The sequence below is a fragment of the Chelonoidis abingdonii genome, chromosome 1, assembly GCF_003597395.2.
Source record: "Chelonoidis abingdonii isolate Lonesome George chromosome 1, CheloAbing_2.0, whole genome shotgun sequence".
NCBI classification, from domain to species: domain Eukaryota; kingdom Metazoa; phylum Chordata; order Testudines; family Testudinidae; genus Chelonoidis; species Chelonoidis abingdonii.
Window position 1 is genome coordinate 30,463,096 of NC_133769.1, and position 13,453 is coordinate 30,476,548.

Genomic DNA, 13,453 nt, shown 5'->3' on the forward strand with positions numbered 1-13,453 from the left:
TCTGGAGTGATTAGGTTACATCCACAGTTAGTAGTTCTGCAATTTCACATTTGAGTTCCTTCAAAACTCTTGGGTAAATACCATCCTGTCCTGGTGACTTATTACTGTTTAGTTTTATCAGTTTGTTCCAAAACGTCCTCTAATGGCACCTCAATCTGGGGCAGTTCCTCAGGCTTGTCTCCTAAAAAAAATGTCTCATGTTTTGGAATCTCCCTCACCTCCTCAGCTGTGAAGACCAATGGAAAGGATTAATTTAGTTTCTCCGCAGTGGCCTTAATGACGTCCAAGGTTGCCCAACACTTTGCTTGAATGAGGCTCATGTAATAGCATGAATTAATTTAAATCAAAGGATTTAAATCAGATCTTAATAATGATATAAATAATCAATTTTAATCATACTTTTTAGTTATTTTCCTAACAAAAAGTTGATTCTCATTGGTTGGTAACCATTAAAACATGTTGATGTACAAATAAAGATAGCCTTTACACTAAATTTGATGTTTCTTTTTTTTTAACAATACATATTTATTTAAACAATTATATAGCTTAATTTATATTTAGATTCTTGATTTATGCGTTTATTTTTTACTAGATGAATTTATATTTGTGATTTGTGTTGAGCTCTCTTTGGATGGAAGTTAAAAATTGATTAAAATGCACAAAAACAGCCTTTAATTATTTTATTAAATCTACCTTAAATATGCTGGATGCACTATTTTTTTATGTATCAGAACATGGTTTGCCTTTCAAACTAATATCTGTAGTTAGTAAATTGAACTGATTAATTCTGTTCACCGTGTCTTTGAGTTTTGGAACTTGTAAATCTCATCCTGTCATGCTTAGTTTTCATTCATAGATTGGAAGAGGAAAAGAAGTTTCATGCTTTTTCAGCTCCTAGCTGGTTTCCTGAATGAACTAGTCATTGAACTGAACTAGTTGAATAAACTGAAATGAGGAAAATAGTCTATCTGCACTTGCAGAAGATGCCACTGCTACCGAAAGCTGACTTAGCGCATCAGCAAATTGTGGTTCCAAGTTGCTTAGCCAGTGACATTCACCAGTTCAGTGGTTTAACTTTCTTTAAAGCTTGGCAGCAAATACTGATTGCTTAATTTTATTTTTTTTAGTATTCTAAATGATTTTAATTCATTATAAGAAGTTTAGGCCTTCACATAGATTATTAATTTCAAATTTAATTGTAACTATGTTTATTTTTTAAAAAGAGACCTGTTTTCAATTTAAATAAAAATCCAATTTAAACTAAAACTGATTTTTCTTAAATTATTTTAATCCACCATGTCATATAATCGCTTACACAAACATCTAGTATTATGTAAGCTATTGGCATGCTAGCTACTTTCATTATGGCTGTTACCTGGGGATTAGCTAATTTGTTTATGCACTTACAATTTAAACTTTTCAAAGAATATATTGTTTTAGGAAAAGTAGAAACAAAAGGTTTAAAATTTGCCATTTGAAGTAATCCTTTGACTGGTTCAATACACGGTATTGTTAAGGAAGGAAAATTAATGTATTTCATCAGTGTTGTGTAATATAAGGAATTTTGCCTGCCACTAACTATTTGGATCTCTGTAGGAAAAAGTTAAGCAAGAAGTCAAAAATACAAATTTTGGCAGTTTTGTTTCACAACTGAGATTCTTGTCAATAAAACCCATTATCAAAATAGAGTTATCTAGAGATGTGTTCAAGCATACCTTCAGTGAACGTAGGCGGTAACAGCTTGTGGAGCCAGGAACCATAACTCTTTTTGGTAACTCTTACATATGTGAACAAACTTTAAGATCAGTATGTACTAGAAAAGATACACAATTTATTGTAATTTTGGCAGGTGTCTTGTAAGGAAATAAGATCAGCAGAGTGGACTGTAGGCAAGTCTTTGTGTAGTCCATGATTCTGTGTTAATGGAATTTTGGCATTTTGCCACACTACCGTAGAATCCCCTGTTTTGGCTGGGAACTCTGCCATTTTACTCTAGCCGGATGCCTGACATCTTGCATTTTCTGTTCTGCTGTGTTTGGCTGCAGCTTCCTCTTCCTCTTTCTGTGCTGCTTTTGCTACAAAGGGGACTGTGTTACATAAGCAGCACATTCTCCCCTCTTGCAAATAAGAGTCAGAAAGCAGAGTAGCTCTCCTGGCTCATCAGGACCTTCCTTGCATATCTCTGGAGGTGTGTCCCCTGAGGGGAGAACTGTGGCAGCCAAGGGCCATGCTGGTGAGTTGCAGGTGTCAGGCAGAGCTCCATCCCGCTTGGGATGCAAAGTGTAGTAGACTGGTTTAAGATAGTCTGGGTCCCTGGGCACATAGTGACAGGAGGTTCCCAGTGGCTCTACCCCTGCACTAAAGCCCCAACCCCTACTTGAAGTGGTGGTGGAATAAAGTCTACTCCTCTCACAGAGCATCATGGAGTCCCTTTCTTAGCCTGGCAGGAATGGCATTAGAGCCCCCGCTCTTCTGGAGAATAGAAGCTGCAGCATTTCAGATCACTCCTTGCTCCAGAAAAGAAAGGGTGGCCCAAGTACTTACACCCTGGCTGCTAATGTATCTGCTTCAGTGGGCCAGGCCTGCTGCCGTCTTCCCCGCCTTTCAAACACACAATCCTCTGCTGGGGTAGCTTGCAGGGATTGGAGGGGTAGTGGTGGTGGGGGGCTCAATTAACACTCTGTTGAGGAAAAAGTGGACAATTCTACACTCAGAGCTGGTGTTTGTCTACAGATTTGGGTTACCTCTACAACCATGAGGGCTAAAAAAACCCCTTTTTTACTAAAAGTTCAGATTCTGAGCTAGCCAGATGCTTTCAGGAGCTGGGTCTATAGGTATGGGTCTATAGTTGCCTACTATTTTGTCCAGCCCTGGAAGCATATGTATGTATTGGTCAGACTCTCTGCATATGGACACACTTCACAGCCGAGGAGAAACAGGTGTGCCAGTGCCTCAGCTCACTAGTACAGCTTCTCTGGGACACAGTGTTCCCTCTACAGCCCAGCTCTGACCTCCCAGGGTCCCACTGTCAACCAGAGAAGGATGGAGCTTTATTCACTCAGCTGGGTACTCAGTATTTATCTATCTCAGCTGGGTACTGTCCCTACAGAAACCTTAAACACCCAATCATATTGGGAGTAGCCTTCCCCTTTACCCCAGGTTTCCATAAATTACGGCTTCAGAGAGGACTCAGCAATAAATGATGAAAAAATAAATTAACGTAATGAACATTGCCACAGAACTGAAGGACACTTGCTCTGATATTGTGTGCTGGATTATAAGGGGCCCAGGTTAGAGGTGATAAATCCATAATCAAACACACCACCTCTTACGTTACTGACTACTCCTTCACATTTTATTTGGTAGCAAATCTCTCACTCGTCTTGGATGATGTCCCAAGATTTTTATCAAGGGCCTTTGCTCCTTCTCTTGAATACTCTGAGCAATCTCATTTGATCTCATGAGTTCGGCTCTTTTTCCTGTGTAGCTGACTCTGATATCTACCTCTTTATGTTTGAATGATTTGTATGTCCAGTATCCTATCTCCTCCACCCTCTGTCGCTCTATACAAGAAAATGTGTTGCTCCTTTTCTTCACCTAAAAGCTTGCCTCTTCCTTTGCTCTCCTTAAATGGGACAGGTCACGTTCATGTGCTTGATGTGGGAGGTCAGATGAGCAGAGGATTGAATTTCTTTGAAGGGAGAATACTGGGGAGGGAGGAGTAAGGCGCATGGGAGAGGAAGTTGTGACTTTTTCCTCATTTCTCCTACAAGAAACGGTGACTAATCCTGGATATTTTATCATTTTATAGTTAAGGCACAACTGTTATAAAATTGCTTGAAATATAAAGATTCATAATAGCAAGTACAGTAGGTACATAACTTTTATTTAGTGCCTACTACAGCTTTTGTGGGAACTTCCAGGGCTTAGCATTTCTGGAAATAAGATAAAGTTGTATTTAAGTACCTAAACATCTTATTAATATAAAAGGTTGAGAGATGACTTGATCACAAACTACAAGTATTACAAGGAGAAAAAATAGTAATCTATTATCAGAAATCCTGTCTGTCAGAAAAAGGAATAACGAGATCCAATGTTTGGAAGCTACCTCTGGACAAATTCAGAGTAGAAATAAGACACAATTTAACAGTGAAGGTAGCTAACCATTGGAGCAGAGAATCTACCACATCTCTTGGTAAGCTATCACTTGCAGTCTTTAAATCAAGACTGGATCTTTTATTTTCAAAGAGATGCTGTAGTTTAGACACATTGTGGGTCTGATGCCGAAATTATTGGGTGAATTTCTTTGGCCTGTGTTATGCAGGAGGTTATAACAGACTATCCTAATGGTCCCTTTCAACCTTAAATGTTATGACTGTATTTATGGATGCATCTGTTTTGTTTTGTGTTTTTTGTTTTTTTTCCCCCCCAGAGGTGCTAATCTTTTATAGCTTCTTTTTGACATCAGTGGGAATTGAAGACATCCAGCACTTTGTAGGATGAGGGCCAATGTTGTTTGGTCATTTCTATTTATGTCTAGCAGTAATTTAAACTAATACTAACTATACTCACAATTTTTTTTATTTTTGGCTAGGCGTTGAATGAAAAAGGGAAGTGTGAAAATGAACAGACCCTAGAAGAAGACAATAAAAAACTGAGGAAAGAAACTGAAAAACTGAAAGCGGAATTAAAGAAAACTTCGAATGGTAACTTTTTTTTAATTGCGTTCTTTTTAATGAGAATGACTTGGCTTTCTATGCCTCAAAGCTTAGTCCTTAAATTCAGTAGTCTAAGAAATCTCCTAACAAAAATATCATTCATCATATTTATATATTTAAGTAATTTTGATTTTATTTCCTTAAAATAAAAATAAACGATTTTAGCTCACTTGATCAAATAATCCCTGGTGTAGGTCAGGTGAACTCCACTTACTTAAATGGAATTTGAGACCTTTATAAGCAGGTGCTTTTGGCCCCGTATTTCAGGTACAGTCAATGTCACTTTGTCTTACAGTAAATGTGTTATGCAAAGTTGTATGTTGTAAACAATTATAATGTAACTAAGGCACTAGAATTATAACCTTTAGGTGTTTTAATTCAGTGGGGTAGATCTTGATATCAAAGTGTTATACTGTATAAGAATGCAATTTACAGGTACCAATATAACCTTTCACGTCTTGTAATATATAACTAGGGTTGGCAGAATTATGATCTTTACTTTTTAAAAATTTTGGTGGATAATATTGATAACTTTAAAGCATTTTTCTGTTATGGATTTAAATTTTCACTTGTAGGAAAATATGGAGGGGTTAGACAGTAATGACAGAAGCTGAGATTTTTAGAGAGGTTAGCTGAGCTTCGTCTCTCTCTGGGGCGGTGGGGAACCACACCACTTCACTAAATTTGGGAAGATTTCTTGTAGGGAATTAGTTTGGCCGCAGGAGTCTTCCTCTGTAGCCTTTGTGACGGCAGAACTAAACACAGCAAGCCCAGGCCCTCGGTCAAGGCGGGGCAATAGTAAGTGAAGCGGTCAGGCAGGGGCTGAGGAACAACAGTATGTAAGTCAGCCCAGGCCCTTGGCTCCAAAGGGCCTGAGAGAGGAGGAGACTGCCACATGAGAGTTGGATGGCAGGGGAGATGCAAGCCCTCCCACTCCACTGTGTCCCAGCCTGGGGCCCTAGGAGTGGCAGTAGACCCGTGGCTGAGTCAGTAGGGATCCTGGCTGCAACTCACTGACATGGGTTCTGGCAGTGCTGCAGCCAGACTAGGGTCGGCTGCCCCTGGGCTACTTCCAGACCTTCCCCTCTTGAGGTACCTGGGTCAGGGTGGTGTCCTCAGGGGGGTCCAGCACCAGGGGTTCCTCAGGATAGCTGGCGAGGGGCAGACTCGGTACCTCCTCCGGATAGCTGGCAGGGGGCAGGTCGGGATAGTCCTTGGGTTTACTGCAGGCCACTGGGATTTCCTAATCACGAGCTAGGCCGGAGGCATCTGACCTTCTCGGTGGCTGCTGTCTCAGTGAGCTCTGGGGTTGGGCTTTTATATTTCTGGTGCCATGCCTGAGCCTTGGGAGAGGGAGGGGGACAGGGTCAAATCACCCTGGCTCTGCCTACTCTTGTGTCTGGGACTCCTTTTCTCCAGGGTAGCAGAGAACCACACCACCTCACTACACACACACTCCCTCAAGTCTGGCTCCTGCTTGTCGAGGCCGGGGTCTTCCATCCCTTTTAGGCGGGACAGGAAGTTGGTATTCGCATGGTCTTTGCCGACCCTAGTCCAGATGGTGAAAATATACAGCTGTAGCACCAGGTGCCAGCTCATTAGTCTAGTGTTGTTGTTTTTTCATTCTGGTTAACCACTGGAGTGGGGCATGGTCTGTCACTAGTGTAAATGGGCCCCCGTGGAGATAGTACCGCAGGGTGTCACAGGCCCATTTCACCACGAGTGCTGCTTTCTCCATTAGCGTGGTGTTCTTCTTACGGGTGAATAATTTCTGGCTAAGATATAAGACCAAGTGGTCTTCTTCAATTTCTTGGGATAGGGTGGCCCCAAGCCCTACCTCCGAGGCGTCTGTGTGGAGGATGAAGTCGTGGTCGAAGTCCGAGTTATATAGGACTCGCTTCTGGCAGAGGCACTCCTTGAGTGTCCAGAAGGCATCTTTGCATTCTTGGGTCCACAGCACGTGCCGGGGGCTGTCTTTACTCAAAAGTATCATCCAGGGGGCTGCGATGGAAGCGAACTGGAGACTGGATCGCTAATAGTAGCCGGCAAGCCCCAGGAATCGTCACACTTGACGTTTTGTGGTGGGTGGCGAGCAGACCACCAGTGCTTGAACCTTCCCCATGAGGGGTTTCACCTGGTCTTTCCCTATGTTGTATCTGTGGTACATTGCCTTTTGCCATCCAATCCAACACTTTTTTGGATTGGCCGTTAGTCCCAACTTTCACAGGGATCTCAGGACCGCGACTACCTGTTCCAGGTGTTCCTCCCACTGGCATCTGTAGATGATGACATGGTCCAAATACGCCGCTGCGTAGTCTTGATGGGGCTGTAGGAGGCAGTCCATTAGTCATTGGAACGTCGCTGGGGACCCAGGGAGGCTGAAGCGCATCTGGATAAATTGATAAAGTCCCGTGGGGGTGGCGAGCGCCGTCTTCTCCTTAGAGATGGGGTCGAGCGGGGTCTGCCAGTACCCCTTACTGAGGTCGAGGGTGGTGATGAAACAGGCCTAAGTCACCAAGCAATTCATCCACATGCGGCATAGGATATGCATCAAACCTCAAGGTGGTGTTGACCTGCTGGAAGTCTATACAGAAGTGCTGTGTTCCACTGGGCTTGAGTACCAAGACCACCAGACTGTGCCACTCACTCTGCAACGTCTCGATGACTTCTAGGTCTAGCATGGCCTGTACTTCCTCCTTGACCTCCTGCCGCATTTGGTGCGGCAGGGGCCTGGTTGTCTCCTAGATTACCTTCCCCCGGTTTGGTCTGGATGGCATGATGGATCAGGGTTGTGTAACTGGGTCGGACCCTAAAGATTCTCCTGAAAGCCTTTAGGAGACACATTGGGCTTGCTTTTGCCGCTCTTCCATGAGCGTGTCATCAAGCTAGGGGCCTGTGGGGTCCTCTGTCAGGGGTGCATGGGGACCCAACTCTGGTTCTGGCGAGTAAGGGTTAATAGGCCCTTCCGCTCTCGCCATGGTTTCAGTAGAGTCCCATGATTTCGCTGGGTCATCTTGTGCCGGTCAGGCTGGTGGACCTCAGACGTGATGGGCCTGACCTTCTGGACTATCTAATAGGGTCCCTGCCAATTGACCAGCAGCTTCGATTTGCTCGGCGGTAGGAGGAGCAGGACCTGATCACTGGGTTCAAAGGCACAGATCAACACTTCCTGGTTATAGGTTCGTGCCTGAGCTTCCTGCGCGACTTAAGTTTTCTCGTGCTAGGGCTCCGGCCTGAGCGAGGTGCTCCTGGAGCTGGAGAACATACTTCAGGAGTCTCTGGGTTGGCGACGGAGACTGCTCTGATGTTTCCCGCATGAAGTGTAATAGGCCCTATGGGCGACAGCCATATAGTAGCTCGAACAGGGAAAATTTTGTTGATGACTGGGGTACCTAACGGATTGCCAGCAGTAAGGGCAGGAGTAGCTGGTTCCACCAGCGTAGCTCCTCTGGGGGGAACTTGCACAGCATTTCGTTCAGGATCTGATTGAATTGTTCCACCAGCCCATCAGTCTGTGGGTGGTAGACTGAGGTGCGTAACTGTTTAACTCCCAGGAGCTCACATACCTGTTGCAACAGCTGGAAGGTGAAGTTGGTGCCCTGGTCTGTTAGGATTTCCCGGGTAGGCCCACTCGAGCAAAGACCTTCGCTTGTTCGCTGACGATGGTTCAGGCGGTGGTGCTCCGCAATGGCATGGCCTCAGGAAAACGGGTGGCATAATCAACTATGACCAACACATACCGGAATCCCGCGGCACTTCTTGAGAGCGAGCCCACCAGATCCATGGCCACTTGCTCAAATGGCATCTCCGCGATGGGTGTGGGAACCAAAGGGGCCTTGGGTACCTGTGGGGGAGCCGCTAATTGGCACTCCGGGCAGGAGCTACAGTAGTTTCTCACCTCCTGCTGAACGCTGGGCCAGCAGAATCGTGTCAAAATCCGGGCGAGGGTCTTTTCATGTCCCAAGTGTCTTGTGGCAGGGATGTCATGTGTGAGCTTCGTTACTGCTTGGCGGTGGCACTGAGGCACCAGCAGCTGGGTCTGTGGTTCTTCCATGCGGGGATCCCGTTCCACCCAGTAAAGACGGTCATAGCGTAGCTCGAAACGGAGCCACTGATTTGCACGATGTGGGTCGATCTGTAGGCCCGACTAAAGGCGGGGTCTGCTCTTTGATCATGCCAAAAGTCAATGTTAAGTTGGGGTTCGAAAGCTGGCCCAGGCGGGGGATCCATGGGTTCCTCCCTCGGGGTCCGGGTCCTCCTCCTCCAGTTGGACCTTGGGGTAATGTCCTTCTAGTGCAGGGGTTGAGCGGAGGATCTCCTCAAATGCTGGCCAATCACACCCCAGGATCACCAGGTAGCCTAGCACCTCAACTAGCCCGACTAACATCCGTCGCGTGACCCCAGCCACCATTGGCAGGATCCGGGCACTGGGGTAGGGCTGCATGTCGCTGTGGATACATTGCAGCCGGATCATCCCCCAGGTGGGGGTTGGCCCGGGGCCCCAAGGTTTGACGGATTAGCATCTGGCCACAGCCCAAATTTGATCAGAGCCAGGATTGGGTGGTCCCTGACAACTACTGGAACCGTGATCTTGGGGACCTGTGGCAGCCAGGCCCAGGTCTCTCCCACACAGATGTGGCTGAAGCTGCATTCCATCTCAGTGCAGTCACACTGCAAGTGTCCATATTTCTCACATAAAAAACAGGACCGAAGTTCTGGGCGACCACCCCAGGTGGGGGCTCTCAACAGGCCCGTGGCGGGACTCTGATTGGCCCTCGGGAAACGGAGGCATGGATCCTTGTCAAGGTGGGAGTTCGGGGCGTCTGGTCCGAAGCCTTGAGCGAGCGTCTTGCCTGCAGGGGAGACTCCACACTTCCGTCTGAGCCTTCCTTTCTTTTTGGGGTTAGGATGCTCTCGGGAGTGGGTTCTGGTAGCTGGCCCCACTGATGTTTCAGCCGTGAGGAAGTCTTCCATCAATGCTACTGTGGCAGTTAGCATTGCCGGCCGATGGTGAAGCACCCAGGCCCTTGCTCGCTCCAAGAGGATGTGTACGAACTGTTCTAAAATAATTTGTTCTGTGACCTTGTCCGCGGTCCTCCTCTCTGGCTGTAGCCACCACTTGCACGCTTCCTTCAGCTCTTGGGCCACCAACCGGGGTCTGGTGCCTGTGGGGTAGGTCTGGCTCCGGAACTGCTGCCAAAAGGTTTCTGGGCTGATGTCCAAGGTGTCCAGGATTTCTGACCTGACTGTAGTCCCTTGCATTCTCTGTAGACTTCCCTCTGTATGCTGTTTGGGCTGTCCCAGTTAAGTACGGGTTCAAGAGAGTGGCCCATTGGTCAGGGGCCCACCCTGCAACCAGCACTACTCTTTCAGAAGTTACCAGAAAGGCTCAGGGTCATCATTGGGTCCCATCTTGGTCAGCTGCACTGGCACACTGGTGCAGGGTGACCCAGCCGTGTCTCCTGGCTGGGGCTCTGTGGGGCGCGGTAATGCCGTTGCCAGCTGCTGCAGGCATTGCCACCACTGTTCCTGGTTCTGAATCCCCAGGTCCTGAATCAGCTGCTGTTGATGTGCTCCCAGCTGCTGGATAAGCTGCTCCTGCTGCTGGAGGTGGGCTACCTGCTGCTGGAGCTGGAGCTGGGCCGCCTGCTGTCACTTCTAGCTCTTGGTCAAGAGCTTGATAAGTTTGTTCATATCCATGGCTCTTTCTAGGGTACATTTGCCACCCCCAGACTGCTTCTCACAGGGGTCGAGGGATCGTGCCTATGTTCTCCAGCATGTGTAGAGTGGTTAGCCAGGGCTCATCTCTTTCCAGGGTGGTAGGGAATCGCACTGCCTCACTAAACTTGGGAAGATGTCTTGTGAGGAATTAGTTCGGCCGTGGGAGTCTTCCTCTGCGGCCTTTGTGAGGGCAGAACTAAACACAGTAAGCTGAGGCCCTGGGTCAGGGCGGGGCAGTGGTGAGTCAGGCCCTTAGGCCCAACAGTATATAAGGGTACGTCTACACTATGGGATTATTCCAATTTTACATAAACTGGTTTTATAAAACAGATTGTATAAAGTCGAGTGCACGCGGCCACACTAAGCACATTAATTCGGTGGTGTGCGTCCATGGTCCGAGGCTAGCGTCGATTTCTCCTGGCCCCAACACACTGACACGGGTTCTGGCAGTGCTGCAGCTAGACTAGGGTTGGCTGCCCTCAGACTACTTCCAGACTCCCCTCTTGAGGTACCTGGGTCAGGGTGGTGTCCTCAGGGTGGTCCAGCACCATGGGTTCCTTGGGATAGCTGGCGGGGGCAGGCCGGCCAGTCCTTGGGTTTTTACCGCAGGCCGCTGGGTTTCCCAATCACAAGCTAGGCCAGGTGTCTGGCTTCCCGGTGGCTGCCCTCTCAGTGAGCTCTGGGGTCGGGCTTTTATACTTCCAGTGCCGCACCCTGACCCTCTGGGGGGGTGACTCAGAACTCCCCTGGCTCCATCCACTCTGGTGTTGGAAGAGACTTGTCTCTCTCCACGGCGCGCAGAACCACAACCACCTCACTACAAGATTCGAAAAGTTAAAGTTTTATGACTTTAAATACAAAATTGTCAACATCAGATGTCAAAATATACAAAAAATATCCTTAATTTCTTAAGCAGCATTTTCTTACTTTGCCTATCTATACGTTTTGATTAGTATCAATGGAAACACTTTTCATTAGTTTGAGTGTGTCCACTGAAATTGACATTAATGTATATTTACTGATACAAATCTAATAATATAATCTTCCTCTTCATACCAAAAAAGGGATGGTATGTGAAAAGTTTATTCGTTACAGTATACTTTTAAACCACAGATACAAGGTAGCCCTTATCGGAATTCTGACTATGTGTGTATTTTTCTTTTCTTTTCTTTTTTTAACTGTAGAGACATTTGCATTTCCTTTTCCTTTTTTTTTTTAAAGGGGGGAATTATGTGCTTTGTAGCATGACACCATATGTTATCAGCTACCGTTTTTAAGGTTTAGGCTGTCAGAACTGCTTTCTTGTTAATTGACACTGAGATAAAAGCAGATTTTACCTGTTTGAAGATGTCCTATTTGGATCTTTCAAGGTGTGTGACATTTATGAACACCCACCCATCTGAAATTAATGTTTTAGATAACAATCACTTGTGACCTTGTAAAAGATCAAATAGACACAATCTAGTCTAAAAATATTTTTCCTTGATGATATACAGAATGCTGTCACCATAAAGTAGCAGTAGAGTACAGAAACCAATTTAAAGAGCCCTTTATGTCGATATAAAGGGCCTCGTAGTGTGGATGGGTACAGCGTTAAATCAGTTTAATGCTGCTAAAATCAGTTTAAACGCGTAGTGTAGACCAGGCCTAACAGTCAGCCCAGGCCCCTGTCTCCAAAGGGCCTGGGAGAGGGGGAGACTGCTACCCACTAGTTGGGTGGCAGGGTTAATGCAGGCCCTCCACTCCACTGCATCCCAGCCCGGGGCCCTAGCAGCGGCAGAAGACCTGCTGCTGAGTCAGTAGGGATCCTGGCTCTGCTGCAGCTAGACCAGGGTTGGCTGCCTCTAGGCTACTTCCAGACTCCCCCTCTTGAGGTACCTGGGTCAGGGTGGTGTCCTCAGGGGGGTCCAGCACCATGGATTCCTCGGGATAGCTGGCGGGGGGCAGGCCCGCATCTTCTCTGGGTAGCTGGCACGGGGCAGGTTAGGCCAGTCCTTGGGTTTACCGCAGGTCACTGGGGTTTCCCAATCGCAAGCTAGGCTGGAGACGTCTGGCCTCCCCAGCGGCTGCCATTCTCAGTGAGCTCTGGGGTCGGGCCTTTATAGTTCCCTGGCTCTGCCTATGCTAGTGTTGGGCAGGACTTGTCTCTCTCTGGGTGGCAGGAACCACACTGCCTCACTACAGGATTCAAAAAGTTAAGTTTTAACTTTAAAACACAAATTGTCAACATCAGATGTCAAAATATACAAAGAAAATATCCTTAATTTCTTAAGCAGCATTTTTCTTACTTTGCCTATCTATACGTTTTGATTAGCATTGATGGAAACATTTTTCATTAGTTTGTGTGTGTCCACTGAAATTGACATTAACTTTATATTTACTGATACAAATCTAATCCTTCCAAGCCATTGTATAATCTTCCTCTTCATACCAAAAAAGAGATGGTATATGAAAAGTTTATGCGGTAAAATGTACTTTTTAAACCACAGATACAAGGTAAGCCCTTACCGGAATTCTGACTGTGTGTGTATTTTTCTTTTCTTTTCCTTTTTTCCTTTTTTTTAAACTGTAGAGACATTTGCATTTCTTTTCTTTTCTTTTTTTTTAAAAGGGGGGATGATGTGCTTTGTAGCATGACACTATATGTTATCAGCTGCCGTTTTTAAGGTTTAGGCTGTCAGAACTGCTTTCTTGGTTAATTGACACTGAGATAAAAGCAGATTTTACTTGTTTGAAGTTGTTCTCTTTTGATCTTTCAAGGTGTGTGACATTTTATGAACACTCTCACCCATCTGCAATTAATGTTTTAGATAACATCCCTTGTGACCTTGTAAAGATCAAATAGACCCAAATCTAGTCTAAAAATATTTTTCCTTGACGATATACAGCATGCTGTCACCATAAAGTAGCAGTACTCATGAGATCACAGAGTGGTCAGTGCCCTGGCTAGAGTAGTGTGCCTTTGCTACTAAACTGCAAGAATAACAACTCCAAACATTTAATGAATTGTAGTT

General features: G+C 46.0%; 1 protein-coding gene across 1 annotated transcript in view; it reads left to right on the forward strand.

Annotated features, from left to right (window-relative positions):
• The window catches only part of LOC116838646 (B-cell receptor-associated protein 29-like), a 65,739-nt gene that overhangs the window by 37,357 nt on the left and 14,929 nt on the right, over positions 1-13,453 (forward strand). The window contains exon 6 of the mRNA XM_075064922.1: positions 4,595-4,706. Within this exon, the coding sequence (XP_074921023.1) occupies positions 4,595-4,706 (112 nt within the window). The remainder of the gene's footprint in view (positions 1-4,594; positions 4,707-13,453) is intronic.